At 52.1% G+C, this 21,083-nt stretch overlaps 2 protein-coding genes and 1 long non-coding RNA gene across 10 annotated transcripts in view; 1 reads left to right on the plus strand and 2 right to left on the minus strand.

Moving 5' to 3' along the window:
• Positions 1-13,346, minus strand: part of ARNT (aryl hydrocarbon receptor nuclear translocator) — a 28,712-nt gene extending 15,366 nt beyond the window's left edge. For 7 of the 8 annotated variants that reach the window (XM_064474674.1, XM_064474671.1, XM_064474669.1 and 4 more), the window contains exons 1-4: positions 13,206-13,346; positions 5,077-5,188; positions 3,794-3,838; positions 2,540-2,584 (exon numbers count right to left, since the gene is read on the minus strand). In XM_064474674.1, coding sequence (XP_064330744.1) covers positions 2,540-2,584; positions 3,794-3,838; positions 5,077-5,188; positions 13,206-13,230 — 227 coding nt within the window. In that variant the 5' untranslated portion in view covers positions 13,231-13,346. 8 annotated transcript variants of the gene reach the window in all.
• Positions 13,347-14,890: 1,544 nt separating this feature from the next.
• On the minus strand, positions 14,891-15,822 carry LOC135318127 (uncharacterized). The gene is made up of 2 exons (XR_010376535.1): positions 15,539-15,822; positions 14,891-15,208 (listed from the first exon to the last, which is right to left on the minus strand). It is a non-coding gene; the product is annotated as an uncharacterized LOC135318127 (long non-coding RNA).
• A 567-nt stretch (positions 15,823-16,389) lies between these two features.
• The window catches only part of SETDB1 (SET domain bifurcated histone lysine methyltransferase 1), a 17,568-nt gene continuing 12,874 nt past the window's right edge, over positions 16,390-21,083 (plus strand). The window contains exons 1-7 of the mRNA XM_064475252.1: positions 16,390-16,598; positions 17,855-18,077; positions 18,417-18,589; positions 19,086-19,114; positions 19,245-19,344; positions 19,756-19,923; positions 20,208-20,460. Coding sequence (XP_064331322.1) covers positions 16,412-16,598; positions 17,855-18,077; positions 18,417-18,589; positions 19,086-19,114; positions 19,245-19,344; positions 19,756-19,923; positions 20,208-20,460 — 1,133 coding nt within the window. The 5' untranslated portion in view covers positions 16,390-16,411. The remainder of the gene's footprint in view (positions 16,599-17,854; positions 18,078-18,416; positions 18,590-19,085; positions 19,115-19,244; positions 19,345-19,755; positions 19,924-20,207; positions 20,461-21,083) is intronic.

The following is a 21,083-nucleotide window of genomic DNA, read 5'->3' on the forward strand; positions in this document are numbered from 1 at the left end:
TTTTGCAGAGGAGCAATTCCATAAAACAAAGCAGTCATTAGTTTGCAACGTTACACATTAAATGGGTGCCTGCTATCTGCTTGGTTTTGAAGTTTTAAGACGCTTCCCAAGTCTGCAGAACAGGCAAGGGGTAGCTCTGTTTTACATAAAGCCGAGGTGCAGAGTACTCTGTGCAAGATTAGAGGGTTAATGGCAGAACTGAGAGTTAGGGTCCCAGTCACACTGCGCTACTCTTTCTTTAAAGAAAAAAAAAAACAACAAACCCCAAGAGCCTCTTTGATAGTGCCAACAACCAGAAAAGCAGATTAAAAACCCCACAAATCCACAACCAGCATAGGATTCACGGCTAAACACACATTTCTGTAATGCTGCTACATAAACACCTCTGGGGACAACACAGCCGAGGCGGCTACACGACAAACAGCAGAGCGTTACGCCCATCATCTACAGGAAGGCACACAGACATCCCCACCGACCTGCACACGCTTTCAGTTTTCAGGGAGGAGGAATCTGCAAACCTTGCTTTACAGAGGCTGATGATAAGTTTTCCTCCTTGAGGTTTGACTGCCTTGGAAAACCGACAATCCCCCAAAAGCTACCACCAGGAAAGGTACTGCATGTGCCCAGTAAGGCAGGCATGCAACCTCTCGAAGGCTGAGCGCCTAAAATACACGCTGTGGCTTTAGGGAGTACGGGAGGTGTTTGTAGCGTTAGTCAGCTGTGGTACCCTTCCACTTCAAACAGGTTTTAGTACAGTGCCTAAAAAAAAGTAGTCGTGTTCACTTCTGCGCTCTGTTTTGCCTCGCATCGTCTGAGGAGGGAAGAACGTGCTGGAAATTGAGGGCTGCCAGAGCTGCAAGGGGCACGGTGCGCGCAGTCCCGAGTGCCAGGCCGAGGGTTACAGACGCGGTGGGGAGCTGTGCCACGCGGCTGTGCTCGGGGCGTCAGCACACCAACACCGCCGATGGCTTCGTCTCTGCTCTTCACCTCCTGCCGCTGCCCGAGTAACTGCAAGCGATGATCTCTACAGCAAAGCGCGCAGGTACTGCCGATGCCCCAGCAGAGGCTCCCTCAGCAAGTCGGAAGCGACACTCAGCTGCTTTGTTTCTTCGCTTATTCCTTCCTCGCCCACTGTGTGCATATTAACCAGGGTGATCGAAGGCCACACCACAAGAGGGGGCGCAGGGAGCCAGGATCCCCCTCCAGCTATGGCTCTGCACACTTTGGTAGCAGAATTTTTAACTTTAAGGGCGACAAAGCTGTTCAGCACTACGATGCTTACCAAAAAAACCACACTCTGTGGGCGTTCTGCGTTATCTGAGCACCTGAATGCATTATCAGGGTCTGTTAGACCTTTAAGTTCCCAGAGCTTGCACTAGGGAACAAACTCATTCGACGTGAGCTGGCAAACACATTTCTAATTCGCCTGACTTCAGATCAAGTCAAACCACTTCAAAAGCTGGAGGAGCCCAGCTCAGACGTCCCTACAAGCCCCGTGGCAGGTAAGAGCGTGACGGTGAGCTGAAATTTTGGCTTGGCAGTTTTCTTTTTGCCTCTCTGCGTTGAGACTCTGACACAAGTTTATAGCTCTGGCTGAAACATTACGGAATAGACGTTTTGCATGGCCTTTATTTCTAGATCACAAGTTCCGTGTGCGATCTCAGTGAAATCCCAGGGAAAGGCCCCTGCACCCAGCACCATTCCGGCCTCACCCTGCTCCCTGACACAACATGCTGGGCACTCCTCTTCCCAACATCCTCAATCGCTTGAGTTTTTAACTGAAAATTTCAGGAACTTCTGAAGTCAGACCCCTCCTTAAGCCACTAAACACAGCATCTTGGCCATCATCCCACATTTGCTCACTTTTTTTCCTTAGCAAGACACAGCGTGACGCGCCTTCGCACTGAGGGGACACCTGGCATTTACAGCACTCGGAATACGCACAGAAGAACCTCGCTTTGGCAAAAACATTACACATCAACACAAGAGAAACCCATGAAATATTTGAATTGAGCTCCAGGGGCTTCAGAAAGCTGTAAAAATACCAGGAGGTCAGTCCCAGCTCTAGGTGGTACAGAGCTACTCTCAGACACCAACAAGCAGGCAATCAGAGCCAAAATATTGCTTATAACGTTACTGTAGACTCTGATCTCTAGGAAATGCCCCATTTATAAGGGGGATTTAGTTAGTTAGCATGCCTGACTCCCCCACAACACACACAAACCACAATATTTGCCAGGAAACCCTGTTCAAGTAAAACAAACTAAGCAGGAAACTTGTATCTCTGCAAGTTTCTTGAGCAGGAGAAAAGAATGAGAGTCCAAGGCAACAGCTGAAAGAAATGTTGAAAAAGATGAACAATTTCATCACTCATACGAACTGGTCCGAAAAACCTCAAGGAAAATGCCTGGATCCTTTGGTGCACCTTCCTTCAAAGACAGGAAATTTAGCCGCTAGTTAGAAGCGTGCTGCAGAATCTCTTACGTTAAGGTGGTTTGGCACCAAAAGCTTCAAAAACCACTTCACAGCAGATGCTTACCTGGCAAATCTCTCCTTATCGTTGGGCATCGGGTCATCGTCACACCTAGGAGAAGAGGGAGAAGAATAGTTCTAACAGCGTTCACGCTTCTTTCCCAAAGACACTGAGAGAAGAACAAGGCTTAACGAATCACACAAAGGCCTGGTGTTAAAAAGGCAAACTCTGCTGTGCGCGGGCAATCCAGAACCATACTCGCCATTTATCTAGTTAAAAACTACAGCTTAATTATATTTATCGCTGTGATGATGTTTTCCACATCACATATCAAGGACAGTGGCGCAGCACTCAGTAATTTAAGCACAACTGCGCACGAAGAAATAGGTTAAATTGCACTTTGAAGATGCAGCGAGCCCAAATCATGCCCTCATCCACAGGACCTCAGTAGGGGAATCCTATGTTCACCAGGACCATTATCCCCTCGAAGCCGCTCCGCAGTCCTCATTACAAGACTGTAACATATGGACTTCCAGCATCATTAGCTGTCCGATCCTAAACCATGTAGCGAGACTAGAAATAAGCGACACAAGATCTTCCAACTCTTCTGCATCCCATATGGATCATGAGAGGAGATACTTGCAGCCTCGCCAGCTCCTCAGGAGTAAGGATGTCTCTGCAATTGAAGCATCCTCACAACAGATGAGAATTAAGTCACACGTGTCTGAGGCACTAATAAAAGCTCAGCATCTTGCTGTTGTGCCGATAAGCTATTTGGCAGAAGATTCTCCTCTACAAAAGACAGTGGCTTGGCCAGCAGCAGTGCTCCTAGGGCGCTGCGCTGGAGCAACCAGCGATCGCTGGAAGCATTCATGGAAACTATTTAATCTTTTGAGATGCTGGTATCAAACACAGCAACATCATCACAGAGTTCTGCAACACCGCTTGGACCCAGGGCTCGCAAGGCTTGCTTCTTCAGCTGACCTCATCTGGCTGCGGGGCTGGCCCAGGGACATTTGAGACAGAGACCGCATCCAAGGCGGTAACGGGATCCCCTCCCAGTCACAGCCCCTTCCCCAGAGTCCCATGTGCACAGCAGCTTTGCTTTGGCATCAGCTGCCGAGATGGAGGAATAGTGCTGACTAGGAGAAAGGGAAGAGTTTAAGGAAGTGGAGCAGCGAGTGCCTCCTTCAGAGCCCCCCCTTCCCCCTGCGCTGCTGGAGAAGAAAAACCACACGAGCAGAAAGCTCCTGCTCTGGGGGAAATCAGACACAGCCAGACCGCACGACAGAAACGTCCGGGTGCGATGTCCTCCCTCACCTGAGGAATTTACTGTTCCCTTCTCCATCATCATCAAAATCAAGCCTGAAAAACAGAAGCAAGAAGTATTAACTAAGTGGTTTCTCCTTTACAGGTTGCTTTTCCGTCTGTCCCTACAGGGATGCAGATGATTCTTGAAAGGAAGATATTTAAGTATTCCCAGGGGCTAACATGGAACAGCCCACAAAGTTTAGAAGAGAGAAAGCCCACTCAGAGCACCCACGGCATCCCAACCTCCTGTCCCAAATGCTCTGCATCTCCTAGCAGCAATCTGAAGCCCAACAGGCTGCCACAGTTCAGCTCCTCACTGCTCAAGGAAACGATCTACAGCCTACAAACAGAGCACTCCCAGCTCACAAACTTGGATCGGTTGCATTTAGAAAAAAAAAAGAGGGAAAAATACTTCAAGAGTTAAAGTTCAGTCTGGTGACCTGCGTAGTTGGCATCCTTAGTTCAACAGGAGACGTCACTGTGTTTGCTGTAACAGGGTCAAAAAAAGCCCAAAACATTCCTAACAAGCGTACGTGGGAGGACAGAGGAAAGGCTTCTTGCTACGCTTCCTTTCAGGATGGAAAACTGGCGTGTAGATGCAGCAGAGCAGCGCACGTTTGTAAATAAAGCGCGAGGAAGGAGTAGCAGACGGCATGGGAGGAGCTGCAGGGGAGCAGGAGCACCGGCAAGCGGAGGTGAAGGGAAGAGGTTGAGTGACTGGGGGAGGGCAGGGAGAGATTTTAATTAGCTTGAAAATTAAGAGGAAATTTCTTGTGCCAAGAATTTAAGAGCAGCCACTCAATATCCTTTTAATTTGCAAAGGCATTTTTAGCAAACAAAAAGCCTACCACAAGCACACTGTGGCTTCCCCCCGCCCCTCCCAGGACAGGCACAGTTGGGAAGGTTGGAGTAAGGCCCCAACATTCATGCTCTCTGCTCCTCTACCTCTCTAGCAGCAGCTGGCTTGTCTCGCTGCTTCACTCCCACTCCTCGGAGAGCAACCCTCTTCTTCTGTGAGGGCCAACTCAACTTTTTAATCCCCTCATTTTACATAAAATACAGAGCCCAGCTTTAACGGGCAGGGCTGGCAGAAGCACACCACTACAAAGGGAAAGGGCTGGGTGCAGCACACCTGAAGGAACCAGGCAACGCCGCTTTGCTCAAAAGTAGATATTTTCTCATCCCAAGGCTGACCACTCTTTCAAAAGAGCAATGCTTCAATCCAAATACACTTGACGCGCACGCCTCCCCAAAAAAAGGCAAGCCCACAGGCGCGCGGGGCACGCACTCACCCAGGACGCCTCTTGTTGGCTCTCTGAGCGATGGCTCCTCCGGCTTGCGCACCCAGTCCAGCGTTCCCAGAGCTGACGGCTGCACCCAGCGAGGAAACATCTGATGCCATTTCTAGACAGGAGAGCGGAAAACAGAAAATAAACCAGTGTTACGTCAAACCCCCCTCTGGTTCAGAGGGTGGAGTATTCTCCACATATAGCTCCCATTAAGAGCGATTGCATTTCAGCATCTGATGTGGATAGATTTTGTGCAATGTGTGCTTTGAGCCCTTTCATCTGCTGCCTCTCCAGAGCCTGCGCTAAGGGTCCGTTTCGAGCTTTGAACACATGCTGTTTTCATCAGCTCAGAAGCTGAGATTGCTAAACTACAAGATGTGGTCTCCTTTTTAGACGGAGGAGGAGCCTGATGTGATCACGGGCAGGGGCTGAACCCGTTCTCATATGCTAGCTGCAGGAGTATGCAGAAGGGGAGGAGAAGAGTTGTGAGTTTGCCTAATAACTTTAACACCGCCTCGTGAAGAGGCTTTATTTCCCAATCTAAGAGACAAAGAATTAACCCAGACACTTGTAAAGCACCTTGAAAACCACGATCTTTCAGACAGTCATTTCTATTCTGCGGCAATACCCACCTGTGGGCACCACGGGCACGATTACCAGTCTCTGCCCACACTCCTCTGCAACTGGCCACACGCCCAGAGCAAGAGAACAATCAGTTCTTCCCCAAAATGACACTACCTCCATTAAGCATAACAGCAGCCTTGCTTGGAGCTAAAAACCTTGTGTTTTACACGCAGGCAAGTCGTGTAAACAGTAGGAAACCTAGTCAATGCTTTCTAAGAGGTGAATGCAAGCGGGTAAAGTGTTCCAGAAGCGTGGAATTGGCGAACCCTCAGAGATCGTGGCACCCAGCACTGCAGTACTGCTTCTACGAGAGGTTCCACGTAGACGCGTAATGCCTGAGAAAATAAAAAGCCTACCTCAAGACGCGAAAGCAAGCCCCTTTTGGTGCACGGGAAAGAAAGAAGGCTCTAAGTGGAGAGCTCGGACGCGCCGCCCTCACAAGTCGGACGGCAGGCCCAAGCCTGTTACACATTATGGGATTTTTCCACAATGAAAGCGAAGTGCCTCGGCTCTCTGCACAGCCACACACGCGCCGAACCACTTCCCCGGCGGCGTGGGCAGGCTGGGCTCCGAACCCCTGCCCACGTCCAGGCAGCGGATGCTCCCTTCTCCCCACACACTTCACCGGCAGCTCCCGGCTCTTACCGACGCAAGCAGGGATTTCTCGTTCATTCCAAGCTGAGAGACTACATTCGAAAGCAGACACCGAGAAAGCCTTACTACTTTGATCCTCGAGCAGGGCTTTTTCCGAACCCCAGCTGTTCAGGAGCACGCTATCAGGCCCTGTAGCTGTTCAAAGCTTGCTCAGCACGGCTTTGACTGAAACCATGTCGTGACATTGCCACGAGAGCTGCGTTCAACGTTCTTCTACCTTAACATAGTCTGACCTGCACTAGAAACAGAGTTTTTAAACAAGGTATAAGGCATTTTTTCATGTTTCTGAAATAAGTCAGCTCTGTACCCGTTTTAACAGTTGCGGTTTTTTAAGTTTGCTGCTAACGAACTGCTAGACTGCAACCAGAGAATCTCTCCAACCAGAGAATCTCCACCACAATCTTTGCAAACCGAGTTGTGCGGAGTGCCTTGAAGGTAGAGAAACCACTTCTGCTTCATCAAAGTAGAAGGGACCAGAAAAAACCCAAACCCAACACACATACGCACACGCGCCTGTCGCTGGGGCTCCCAAACCACAGCAAAGCCGTACGCTGACACTGGGAGCTGCTTGTGCATGAGACACTGCCAGAGTTGGTGGGATGAAGCGAAGAATTGAAGGCAGGTTTAACAAATATGGCAACAAGTCGGGACTTAAGCTGCGAGGCTGTCAAATCTTAGCTTAGCCAAGACCATGAGTATACTGCTGGATGAGTAAGGGAGAGCTATACTATAGCAAGCTTCTGTGCAAGGGCGTCTGTTTTTACTTCTCACCTCATCAAACATAAAACTGCCTTTTGTATTCCCAGCATCAGGAGAGGAAAGCAAACACACCCCTATTTTCAACATCACAGATACACCTGGGTTTAACAAGTATTTTTACAACTCCTGCAGTCAGGTTTCGATCCGAGAGCTGCTCAATAGAAGCAGCACTTCCAGAGCTGGAAGACAGTTCACTTGCAGCTAAAAGTGGAGCCGTGCAACAGCCCAACCACCTCTGGGGCACGGCTGGACCACACCAGCTGGCTGGCAGCAACAGCTCCAGCTTGCAGAGAACATGTTCCAAAGCTTTGGGTATTTCTTCCAAAAAAACCCCAAAACCCAACATATTTTACCACAGGACCACTGCTAGCCTACAGTACTGCTTGATTTATTTTCCTCCGAGCAGCTGGCACTGCTGAAGAAGTTTCTTCCTTGCCAATCCATAGTATTTCCCAGGAGGGGTGACTAAAATATGGCATAAGCATCCAGCTCAATGCCTGGCAGTTGAAGGGGCCAACAACAACAGTCCCAAACAACAGGGTGAGCGAGCACACCCCATTTCAACACTAGCTACAGCAATAAAACACGAGGACTTCTCTGAAGTTTCAAAAAAAAAAAAAAAAGCCATTTGAAAACAAAGAACCAGGTATGGAAACAAAGATTTTTAAAAGACAGAAGATTATTTGAGGTTAGTAGTTTTCAGCATGTGAATACATAAGGTCTCTGTGAGGAAATTGGTCCCTACGCGATCAAGTGCGCCTAAAATAAACAGAGGTCAGCCTTCTTCATGCTCCATCCTCCACGCTGGGACCACAGACCTTTCCCGTCTCCTCTCCGCTCAGCTTCGGATCGCTTGGACACCTCCATACCCCTTCCCGTACTTCTAACTGAGGTCCCCAGGTGCAGAAAGGGACGACACCAAAGGTCTTTGTTCGGCGGCACATGGCCCCGAGTGCCAGTAAACCAGGTCAGAAGGTTTATTCCTTTTCCCGGGGAGCCTGCAGCTTTTCAGCACACATATTTCAACACCACGGTCTGAACAGAAATAAAGTTTCTGGAGCACGGCAGATAATCACTTTATTAAGGAGAGAGGAATTTCCGCTTTTGGGCCAGGGGAGGAAGTGACACTGTGCTGTTCCTCTGCAAATCAACTTTTAAGCAGGGTTGAGGGGGAGGGAGGGTGTCTTTGTTTGTTTTTAAAGGTCTCATCTGAGCCTTTGCTATTTCTGAGGAGCCTGCTGCGTGGACTAGCATCCCACGGCAGCACCGCATGACGAAACCACCTCGTGCTCCAGCTTCCTACTCGGAAACATTTACCTCTTGTGGTACAATGTGCCCTTTCACTAGTGGAAGAAAAAATATCTCGAGATTTGGTAAGGTAAATCGGTAATATTTTGTTCTGTGTACTGAGGGAGAGGGTCAAAATAGTTGCGTACTCTTTCATATGATCAGTTGGCCTCTCTACCACATTCTTACCCCAAAAACAGGGAGCGCATGGGGCAGGCGAATGGGTGGGAAATCTGGCTTTTTCACCTTTCAGCATTTCTAGGCCGCTTGCACAAATGCAAAGCTTCCTTTCAAACCCCCCACTGCCCCCCAGTCCTAAACACGGGCCGCACAGCAATGTTATACCGAGGTCGGGGTGGAATTGATGGAACCCAACCCACTGACGCAAGCCCCGAAAGCTTTGCCCAGGCCAGCCGGGGGTGGTGAGGGCGTCTCAGGCACACACGTACCCGGTAAATGTGCTGGCACAGGTGGCCATCATGAGAAAAGCTGTCACATCACAGAAACCCCTCTGCGGCGGCACCTGGAAGTCACTGGTGCCAAGGCAAGACATGAGTAGTTGGAGGCAAAGACCCAGCTAATGGAACCAACTGGTTCTAAGAAAGCCCAGTGCATCGTAACCTGCAAAACACCAGTTTTAAAACTTAAAACTATGGCTGTCGGGAAAGCTGCTGATCAGGTGCTCAAAGCAGTGACTAGCAGTTCCCAGATATCAGGATCCTTAGCTCTGACTCAACTTAATGATAGCCAAAGCGGTGAGAACAACCGCTTCTTCTCCCAAGTCACTAGCGACAGAACGAGAGGAAACGGCCTCAAGCTGCATCAGGGGAGGTTTAGATTGGATATTAGGAATAATTTCTTTCCTGAAAGAGTGGTCAGGCCCTGGCACAGGCTGCCCAGAGAGGTGGGGGAGTCACCATCCCTCGGGGTGTTCAAAAATCATGTAGACGTGGCACTTCAGGGCATGGTTTAGGACGCCCGGGAGTGCTGTGTTGGTGGTTGGACTTGGTGATCCTAGAGGTCTTTTCCAACCTTAATGATTCTGTGATTCTAACATTTTTCAACTACTCCAAAAACAGCAATTTTAATTTTGAAACAACCAATGTTAAGAACAACAGGACAAACATTTGTTTTTGGAAGAAAACAGTTTTCAAAAAATCAGATGTGCCACCAAAAGCCCCAGTCAATCCTTCTCAGAGGGCAGGGCGGGTTTCGTAGAGTTGCTGCTGCAACAAGCAACACCCGTGGTAGGTCTCTCTCCCTTCCCTTTCCAGAATCAATCCCTGCTCGCCTTTAACATGTGTTATGTCTAATTAAGGTCAGAAGAGATAAGCACAGAGAAATTACAGATCCTTGTTTGTAACTGAATATAAATCTGCAAGCACAACCACAATTCAGCCAGTAGCTCGACCCAGAATAGAATAGGCTGGAAGATTGCTAAGGGAATGCCATCTCGAGAGCCAGGCTTCCAGCCCAGCTCTCCTGGGAAGGGCTCTGTTGCAACTACTGGCATCCCAACAGCAAAAAAGCTTCAGAAATAAAGTCACAGAAAATATTCAAACCCATGATTTATGAGATGGGTCTGCTATAGCTCTTGAATGCATTTTTATTGTGCCACTTCGCCTACTACAGCCAGGCACTGCACAAAGCACGGTGAAAATGGTGGCTCCTGCTGCAGCGAGCTTTAGCCTACAGTTGTTGGCCAGGCTCAGTATCAGCCAGCACATTTCAGTGTAGCAAGATTTTGTTTAAACTTAAACTTAACCATTAGCGAGCTCCCTAAAGAGCCAAGGAAGCTTAGGGCAGGTTTGGGATGAGATAAGGGCTGCGAAGATAAGCCAGCGTCCTACTTTAACCAGCCGTTTTACTCGCAACTACAGGGCTTCGGTCTGAACAGCACACATGGCTCTGTATTTACTGAGTGTCTCAATTTTTGTGTCGCAGGTATGTTAAGGAGATTTATTTTTTTAAGTAGGTGAGGTTTTTTTTTTTTAGCTTGTTTGAACTTCCCATGCAATGCCAGCTCAGCACTTTCATCCCCATAGGAACCTGCGCCAAGAAGCATTACAGAAGTTAACTTGAAAACCACAGAGAAGAATGCATCTTCCATTTTCAAGTGTTTGAAGTCATGCATTCGTAAAAGTACATTTGAAGCGAAGCTGATCAATCATACATTCATCCAGCCAGCACTAGAAGTGTCCTAATAATCCAAGTTAATACTAAAACCAGCAAAGTAACGCAAGCCACTTCTCTTTTTAATCCCTCCTCATATTTCCTCCCAGTTAGTGGATGCTATTCGCTTTTCGTTCCTAACAATGAGATTTTAACAACATAAAACTCACCTAAACTGGCACAACTGAAAACTTTCAATCCGGCACTCTTCACAATTTAAGTCTTTTTCAGTTAAAAAAAGACCACTAAACCATGCAGTGGCTCACCTCGCCCTCAGAAAGATGAGGGAGGGGAAGGGTTTTGCAGATTTATTTTTCATAAAGTTTATCTGAAAATGGAGAAGGGCTTTATCCGCTTCTTTCACAGGTTTCCGAGGTGGCCTGCTTTGCCCGTGTAGCATTTCGAGGAAGGACTGGAGGCCGGGGTGGCATGACGCCGAACGCAAGCTGTGGTTTGAACACTTAAAATAAGTTCCGACTTATTTTTGTGGCCAGTTTGCCCTGCTTAACCCACAAGGGCATTCAGCGGGTCTGGGGGCATTCCCCAGTGTTCACTGGAGCCCTGCGGTGCGTTTTTCAACATCATGAAAAAGAGGACCCAGATTCTAAAGAACAATTTTCACAAGTAAATTATTTTACTAATAATGCATATAATCCATATGCAGCCTGTGTTTTCCCCCCTCAGTTTAGAAGGGCCAAGCTAATATCAGTCAGTCTGCCCGTAGTTACGAATAGTAAACACAGAAGTTTAAAGTTCTTTCTCTTTTCCTTGGGAATTTGTTTAAAAACTTTCCTATTATGCAAAATATCATGCAGCTCCGAAGCTTACACTTACACAAACGCTGCGCAGTACACCAACAGTTTACAGCCACAAGTATCTTCCCTCTCATTCAGTGGATTCTTACAGAGCTGGCTCATAATATACATTTTCCATTCTTACCCCAAGCAACAGCACTTTTTTTTTTTACTGCTTTACATTTAGCTACGCATCCTTCGTCCGCCAAACTGCGAAACCTTCATCCAGCAGTGAGCTGGCAGGAGACGTGAACTTCCTGATGGAGCCCGCACCACCACCAATACACGACCAAGACTCTACTACTTGGAATAATCCCACCGTTTCATGGGATGTCGCTGTGAGCCAAAAAGCATATTTTGCTGCAGGATGGGATCACAACTTTGACAGTTTCCATTTCAGATAAGTTTTTGCTAAGCTGAATCAGGGATTCTTGTTTTTCCTGACACGCCATCTCTAACTTCTGATCGCTGAAGAATGTCAGATCACTCTGCGAAACCACAACCACGTATTTCCAGACACCGGTTCTGCACCCCTGCCTCAGCATCACCGCAGACAAATGACCCAACGTGTTTTCTCAACATTTAAAGCCGCAAAAGCTTCTTATATCGTTAGAACAAAAAAAAAAAATTAATCCTTTAAAAGTTACATTGAACAGCCCTGGATAAACCTGAGCATGTCACACAACCCATGACCTCGCCAGCCTCAAGCCACAAGCAAGAAGAGTCAGAAACCACAAGAGAAAAAAAAAAAAAGGCACCCAAAAACACACAGAAGCTCAAATTCTGATCTCGGTCACCACGTGGTAAATCCATTACAACTTCACAGACACTGTATTATTCCAGATAACATACTAATTCCAGACCAATTTAGCTAGAAATCTGGCAAAGCTTGATTTTATTCAGCAAGCATCAGATATCACCAACTTCCAGCTTCCCCCAAACAGGGAATCACCCCTTGGTTTTCAACCCAAGGGAGCAAGAGTTGAAAGAATATTCTGCTCTCTGCCAACAGGAACTCACGCTCTTGGTCATACACCGGGTACTCGGCTCAGCAGTTTTAAAAGAGGAGATTTCTAAGAACTCTTTTCAAAACAGCGCATCAGACTTTGTTGCTAACCAAGGAAACCTCAATGAAACGTACAGGGAAAAAAAAGGGTGCAAAACCAAGGTACACCATGAAAGACAATAGAGGCGAGGGAGCCCCAGGAGCGCCTGCTTCCTCCCGGGAGGGCGATGATGGAGACCAGCCCCAGGTACGCCGGGCCGGGCATGAGCCGGGCTCACGCCAAGCGATGAAGCTGAGGGAGCGGGAGAAGGACAAACGCCTTCCTCCCCTCTTGCAGCGTTTCCCTCGGCGCCTCCAGCTCGCCTTCCTCCCAAAGCAGCCTCCTGCTCCGCCGAGGGCCTCCTTTAAAAGTTTCTGCCATCTGACAGCGGCGCTGGCTCTCCAACCCCCCGCAGAGCACCCCAAGCCCGGTCCCTCAGCACCCTTTCCCCGCTTCTCCTCATTTCCCCCCATTCCTCCTCAGGGGTGCCCCCCCCCACTCCACCATCCCCTCCTGGCCCAGCCCCAAACCTCCCCACAACCTCCCTCCTGGCTCCCCCAAAGCCCCCCACAACCCCACTAACACAGCCCCTCGGAAGCCCCCAGCCCCAGCTGACACCTCCCACCCACCCCAACGCTCCCCCGGCCCGGGCCGGGCCTCCCCCGCCAAGCGATGCCCCCTCAGTGCCCCCTCCCCCGCCGAGGGACACAACCACCCCCCTCCCCAGGCCCGACTCCCCGGCGCCCCCACCACTGCCGTAGCCCACGCAGCCGCCCCCCGCCCCGTCCCGGCTCACCCGGGTTGGCGGCGGTGGCTGCCATGGCCGGCGGCCCCCGGAGCCGCCCCCCGCCTCCCTCCTCACCGCCGCTGCCAAGATGGCGGCACAGGAAAACCCTCCGCGATGCCGCGCAGCCTAACCTGCCCGCCCGCGAGGGGCGTGGCGAGGACAGGGCACGACGCTCCTATTGGTCCAGAGTGGGGCGGGGGGCGGGGCGAGCGCGCCCCACGGCACGGCCAGCAAGGTAGGGTGAGCGCGGCCATGCCCCGCCCAACCACCGCTGGGGGCGGGGCTTTGTAGGGGCGGGGCTACGGCGGGGGTGTGTGGGGAGGGGCGTGAGCGTGGGGCGAGGTAAAGGTCGGGTTGGGTGACGTCACGAGTTGGATTGGTTGAGGGGTTTTTTGTCGGAGGGCAGGAATCCTGCTGGGATTGGGATTGAGGCTGGGATTGAGTTGGGGCAGGGATTGGAACTGGGTGTAAGGTTCAGGCTGGGTTTGAGTCTGAGACTGGGATTAAGTTTGAGACTGGGATTGAGTTGGGGCAGGGATAGGGTCTGGGTTTAAGGTTCAGGCTGGGATTGAGTCTGAGACTGGGATTAGGTTTTAGACTGGGATTGAAGTCAGGGCAGGGATTGGGACAGAGATTAGGGTTGGGGCAGGGACTGGGAGTTGGGGATTCAGACCAGGCATGGGATTGGGCCTGGAATGGGGATTTGAGTTAGGATTGGGGTGGGGGGAGTGGCACCCATAAAGTGTTAATTCAGGCTGAAGGCCCGATGATCACTGATCACAGATGGGGTGTGGGGCCACTGCTGCACCCTGGGGTCCCACCAGGCACCCAGGACAGGCAGGCCCGGGCATGGGGTCCCTGTTACCCCCCCGGGCACCAGCAGGACCTCAAAACTCAGCCTTTGCTGAAAAATCACCAAAAAAACCACCCCACACCAGCCTGGGGGCACTCACAGGGGTGGCAAAGCTTCGCTGTAAAATAATCCTCTTTCTCAAGGTGATCCTTCTTCCTCTCAGGGGAGCGGGGGGGGAAATAAACCAGCCGAGGGAGCAGGCGGATTTGTGCCGCGCTCAAACTGTTTCAGGGCTTGTTATGAGGCTGTTTCTCAAGAGCCAGATGGGCGGCTCAGCTCAAAGCCCAAAGCGTTGTGGTTTCAGAGAGGTTTTTCCCCCCAGCTTTGGCCCAAAATGAGCCAAGGACCAGCTCTAAATGATCTCACAGGCAGGGGAGGACCCAGCTCTCGCTGGGTTTTGGGAATAAATCCTCCTTGACACTCCGCGATTCAGCCCGCGCCCCGCCGGGCCCTGCGAGCCCTGCGATGGGAGCCCGGAGCCTTCGCCCGCCGGCGGCCGGGGGTGCTGGAAACAGCGGGTCAGAATTTAATCCGCTGGATTGTTTCTCCCTGTTACTGGAAGCGTCTGAAAGGTGACGCCGCCGCATTCCTGCAGTATTGATGAAGCCCCGGTGATGGGCAGGCACCCACACCCGGGGACAGCGGGGCAGGGAGAGGGGCACAGCGTCCATCCGTCTGTCCGCAGAGAAGGTAAGGAGCTTCTGCTGCGGGCGCACACAGGACGGGGCTGAGACCTGGGGGTTTCCTGCAGTCTGTGGGTGCTGCAGGACTCGGTCCTGTTGATTTATCTGCCATCCTTGGTGTCGTTAGGGTTGCGGTCAAATAATCCTGGAGCATCCACTAGCTTTTAAACATGTTAAAAATAAATCTTAAAAAATTATATATATAGGCATATGCCTATATGCACACAGCTGGGTCCACGTGGCTCTCCTGGCGCCGCTCAACAGGACCCCGCCTCTCCTCCAACCTTGCACAGATATAATTTATCCATCTGCTGCCACAAACGTCTCTCTTCAGCGACAACAAAATCCTCCTTCACCGCCCCTGTTTGCTCACCGGCGGTTTTTCCTCCTGTCCTGCTTCTAACCCCGGGAAGTGTCAGTTTTGCTGGGGGTCAGCCAAGCCCTGGCACGCTCGTTGCGCCTAATGCAGTGGGGTCCTGTGGGGAAAAAAAAAAACAACTTAAAAGGGGGTATTTGGGTATTTTAACCTGCATTTTCCTGGGCAGGGAAGGGAAGCTGGAAGGGGTGGCAGGGTAAGAGGACGAAGATCCCTGTGGTGCCCAGGACAGGGGTGGGAGGACCCCGGGTGCCCCCCAAACCACAACCGACAGCCATGACAAGGAGCTGAGGGGTCTCAAGGCCACCATTTCCCCATTTTGGCTCCTTCTGAGACCCCCTGGGTACTTCCCTGCACTGCGACCCCTCAGCCCCACCCACCTCTGCCCCACAGAGATGCCACTGGCAGCCGGGCACCTGGGGCCTCCCACCTGAGGACCACCAGCATGGAGACCGCCACGGCACTGCCGGCAGCCGATGTGGACAAGGGCATCGCCACAGCCTTCACGGTGCTTATGTGCCTCTTCCTCCTCGCCATGATGGTGCGGTGCGCCAGGCTCATCAGAGATCCCTACGGCGCCATCCCTACACCCATCTGGGAGGAGGAGCAGATCAACTGAGCTGGGGCGAGCCAGCCCCCGGGACCCCGGCACCCCAGGGGCCCCTCCCCAGCAATTCCTGGGACCCTCAGGACACCAGGAACACCCCTGGCACCCCAGGGAACCCCAGTCCCCCAGCACACCCCACAGCTTCCTCGCACCACAGGGTGCTCTGGGCACCCCAGAGCCCTCCAGCGACTCCCAGCCTCCTGGTACCCCCCAGCACTGTGGAGGTCCCAGGACCCTCAGGGCCACCCATCACCCGCCCAGCACCCTCAGAGCTTCTCAGCACCACTCAGCCCCCCTAGTGCCCTCAGAGCTCCCCATCGCCCCCCAGAACCCCCCATCATCCCCCAGGCCCCCCCCCAGCACCCTCAGAGCTCCCCATCGCCCCTCTGGGCTGCCCAGGGCCCCCCCCAGCACCCTCTGAGCTCCCCATTGCCCCCCAACAACCCCCAGATGCCCCATCACCCCCCAGCACCCTCAGAGCTCCCCATTGCCCCCCAGCACTGCCCACACCAGAGTCACCAGTACTCCCGGGTCCTCCCTGAGCACCCCATCACCGCTGGGCCCCCCCGGCCCCTCAGCGTCCCCCCGGCCCCTCAGCGTCCCCCCGGCCCTTCCCACCGACCCCTCTAGGTGGCAGCACTGCGCCTTTCCCGGGGCGCGGCTCCTTTAAGCGCCCCTGGCTCCTCCCCTCTGCGCATGCGCCGTGGCTGGCCCCGCGGCACTGCGCATGCGCAGTGCCTCCGTGCCGGCCGGCGGGGGAGAATCGGGCTCCACGGGCGGCTCTTACCGGACGTGACGTCACGGCTTCCGGCCCGGAGGCGACCCCCGCCCCTTTCCTCCTCTGTCTCCCCAACAGCCGGGGGCGCGGCGGGCCCGGGCCTCGGTGAGCGCGGCGCGGCCCGGCCCGGCCGTGGGGCCGGGGAGTTGTGGGGGCTCGGGGTTGTGGGGGGACGGCGGGGATGGAGGGGGCTGTGGGGCGGGGCGGGCCGTGGGGGGCACTGGGGGGGCTGTGCAGCGGGGGGGAACAAAGGGGTGGGAGGTGTTGAGGGGACAGATACTGGGGTCAGGAGGGCGCTGTGGGGCGGCAGGATTCGGTCTGAGGGGGGACATTGGGGTTGAGACGGCGCTGTGGGGCTGGGGGAGTCAGGCAGGGAGGTGTTGAGGGGCTGGAGGGGCACTGAGGCAAAGAGGGGGCTGTGGGGCAGGGGAGATTTGGGCTTCGGGGGATGCTTGGGGATCCCTCTGCGTGGGGGGCGCGGGGTTGTTACTGAGGTGTGGGGGAGGCCATGGGGCAGGGACATTTCTAGGCTGAGGCGTTGATGGAAACATGCAAGTATAATGGACAGGCAGGGTGTAAGAGGGAGCGTGAGGGCGTTAGGAGTGGGGGTCGTGTCTGGGAGGGGCTGGGTGCAGCTGGGAGAAAAACGTGAGCAGGGGGAGCTGGGTGGGACTGGAGCAGTGAGATGGGGCAGAGGAGGCGGGCGTGGGGCTGGAGATGATGCTGACGGGGAGAGCAAAGGGAGACGTGGGAGCGGGGAGCACTGCGGGAGGGAGGAAGGTGCCTGTGAATGCTGCTGAGTGGGGGCAGACTTGAAAATAATGGAGCATGGTTGGGTTATCGCCGGGCCCAGCTGCCAGGGAGACGCAGGGGCTGCGGGTCTGGATGGAGGAAGCTGCTGGAGCTGTCTGGGGCTGGATGTTATAATGTTCCTTGAACACCCCGGGCAGGGGCTCCTGGGGCTGCTGTGTGAAGGTGTGGCTGTGGGACGGGTTGGGAGAGGCATCGGCATCATTCTCCTCCCAGGCAAGGCAGAGGGTTGGGAACCGCTCAATGGTTTTTGCGGAGGAGAGGGCGCCAAGGTGGCGAAGCGTAAGGCTCCAGCAGGGTTGGAGAGGCTGTGCGGGGATCAGAGGAGATGTCAGAGATCCCTGGTTGTCCTGGGAGCCTCTGGCCCCGCGGTTTGCTTGCACCTTGGTTACTTTTGCCTCCCTGTGATATTAGCTTAATGACATATATAACATTTTCTTCCTGACTAGCTTTAAAAAAGTGGAGCTTATGCTCTCGTGAGCGCGGTGCCCCGGAGGATGCGCTACAGTAGAGGGTCTCATCGGCCTTCTCTTACCTCTTTGTGGTATCAGGTGTGGCAGCAATGGATTCCCAGGAGATCAAAGAGCTGCAGCAAGAAGTGATGGAGGCACTGGGAATCTCCATGGAGGAGCTCCAGGATATCATCGACAAAGAGCTGGAGAAGTTTGAGTGTGTGAAGCAGAGGAAGCAGCAACTGGAGGAGCTGGAAAAGTGTGTGAAACAGAAGGAAGAAGAGGTGGCTCGTGTTGACCGGCTCTTTGATGACGCTTCGAGGTGGGCACGCTCGGAATCGCAGCCACGTGTCAGAGTTGGGCCTCAGAGCAGAGGAGGGGGAGATCAGGTCACCGAGGCCGATGCCATCAGCGCTGCCTGTTTCCCCTCGCTGTAGGCTGATGCTATGATTCCGCATCGGTTCGTTTGTGTGTGGTTATCGAGGGATAATTAAAATTATTCTCCTGTGGCTTTAAATCCTTCACATGAACACTCCTCCCTCACCTCATCGTGGTTGAATTTAATTAGCGGCTCCCCAGCAGTTGGCTCCTATTTCTTTCTGCAGCATCATGGGACGTACAGCTAGGCTCACCTCGTCTTTTACTCCTCTTTTTTCACCAGAGCCATTGATAAATGTGAGATACTGGTGAAGGATCTGTACTCCAAGCTGGGCCTCCAGTACCGTGAGAGCAGCTCTGAGGACGAGGACTTGGCTGCCCAGCCCATGGAAGTGATTGAGATCCCAGATGAGGATGACGATGATGTCATGAGTATCGATTCCGGCTGGAAGCACAGTTCAGTATCTCGTTGCACCACCTGGTACTGCGGGCAGGGACGGAGATCTGAGCGTGTCCTGGAGGAGGCTGGGAGTGAGGGGGACTGGAACAAGGCTATTGAAAAGTTGGCTGTAAGCCACGCCGGTCCGTAAGCAGGAGAGGATCGGGCAGGGAATGCCGTTAGCTTGTGTGAGGAGCATCACGACTTGTGTAGTCTGCTGGGGCCTGTAACTATTCCATGGTTCCTGGAGTCCCAAACTGGGACTTTTCCCACCTGCCTGATCGTTTTGCCCATCCGATGCCGCCCCTGCAGAGAAGCTGCCTGTGCAGCGAGTCGTGCACCTGGAAAGGGTCGCTTAGGAAAAGCCTTGCTTGAGCGGGTTTCTTGACAGGGGCAGAGAAGGCGTTTGAGTGGATGTTTTTCTCTAGTCCCTCTTCTTTCGGTGATTTAACGAGGATGGATTGTTTTCCTCCCCAAGGTGTTTTAAACTACTTCTTTTCTCTTTAAACGCAGGTGGTAGAATCACAAAGGACCAGACTCTGGTGAGTTGGAAAAGACCTGACTGTAGCGTACTTCTGCAGTAGGCTTTGCTGGAGTGCTTAGGATAGCATTGTATTTGGTGCAAAAAACCAAAAGGTTCTTCATATTTTCTTTCTCTTTCCTTCCCTTCAGCTGCGGGAAGCCATGGCTGCAATGAGAAAGTCTGCCCAGGATGTTCAGAAATTTATGGATGCTGTGAACAAGAAAACAAATGCCCAGGACGTGCAAAAAGGTCAGCGTGTGGAGCTTCGTGGGCTGGCATTCGTGTGTGCCCGTACCCTGGTCTGGTCCGCTTCTTATAACAGTCGGGTTTCTTTCTGAGAAAGAAAATAACTATCCTTTTTTTCTGCTGGAAAGAACCACTAGGATATGTTGATTCCAAATTCCTATTTTAATTTAAGCCTTTTCCAAAAGCAAATACAAGTGGTGTCGTTTCCATAACCTGAAAGCTTATTAATGGTGTTTAATCCTCACTTGCTGATTATTCCATCCAGTAAAACTGAGGCACTTAGGCTGACTGAGGTAAAGGAAAGCCGGAACACCTCCTGTCTCAGGTCCAGCAGATGTTCTTCCAAATGCATACATGAGCGAGGGAGTCTTTGAGCAACTTCTAACTTACCTCCTGGCGTTGTTCCTTGGGTAGATGCACAGACCCCTCAGGAAACCCCTGGCGCCCTCCAGCCCATTGGCCCCACGGCGTCTGGGAGCGATCTCAGCAACGACGGTGATCTGAAAGTTGGCATGAGGATCCTGGGCAAGAAGAGAACCAAAACGTGGCACAAAGGAACTCTGATCGCGATCCGGACGGTCGGTACGTCCCGTGCTCGGCGCTGTGGCTCGGCGCTCGTGGCTTACGCTGAGCTTTGCGTGGGTAACGTTGGCGAGGCTTGGAGCGGGTCCCCTCCCATGTCAGAGCGCCTCGTGCCACCTGGACTGAGTTCTGACAGCAACACGTCTCTGCTGTAATATCTTTACCTCCAAATTAATTTCTGAAAGGCTTTCCGATAAGTTCTGAACTCAGATCAGAGTGGCGTAGGGTGTTGGGCTTCTTGTGTGGAGTCATTTGGCTTTTATTTATCTTGAAATGTCTTTCAGGTGCTGGAAAGAAGTACAAAGTGAAATTTGATAATAAAGGGAAGAGCCTGCTTTCTGGCAATCACATCGCTTATGACTATCACCCCTCACCTGAGAACCACTACGTTGGCAGCAGGGTTGTGGCAAAATACAAAGATCGGAATCAGGTTTGGCTGTACGCTGGCATCGTGGCTGAAACCCCAAACGTAAAGAATAAAGACAGGTATGCATTCTCCTCCACAGTCACGTACCCCGTTCCCTCTCTGCTTCATTGTTGGTTGGTTTGTATTTTAGGGAAAAACGAAAAGGGGAGAAAAGGTGTATTTATTTGCTGCTGTGGGAGCTAAATTCTTTTCTGCCCTTTCAGGGGACGTAGCTCTGAATGTTGTTTCTTAAGTGTCTCTTATCTCTGAAAGCTCTGGGTGGAGCTTCCATTCTGCTACTCATGTCCCTGAGTCAGAAATTATATCTGGTAATTCATTCAAATTATCACACAAATGTAAGTCTGCACCGCTCAAGGCGTAAAACACAGCGTTAGGAAATACGAGCCCTGGAAGCGGTTGGTGCTGGCAGTGTTGCCAAAGCACTTCAGGACAAGAAACAGCATGGTCTAAAGCAGCCTTTTCAGTCGCATATAAATAAGGGGCAGGGCTCCTCCGATGTTGTGGTTTAGGCTTGTGGTCTTTCTGAGAAGATTCATGAAGGATATAATCACCCTGTTTGTTTCAAATGTGGATCTGCCGTAAATGCCTAATTGTGTCGAGTTCTATCCGATGCGTGTTTAATAACTGAAAATGAACTGCATTTAGCAGTCACATTGCAAATTCACTCCTGGCTAGGCTGGCTGCAACGCTGATCTCTGGTAATGTGACCTTTGCAGGGCTCTGTACCCTGAGG

This window comes from Phalacrocorax carbo, chromosome 28 (assembly GCF_963921805.1).
Source record: "Phalacrocorax carbo chromosome 28, bPhaCar2.1, whole genome shotgun sequence".
Lineage (NCBI taxonomy): Eukaryota > Metazoa > Chordata > Aves > Suliformes > Phalacrocoracidae > Phalacrocorax > Phalacrocorax carbo.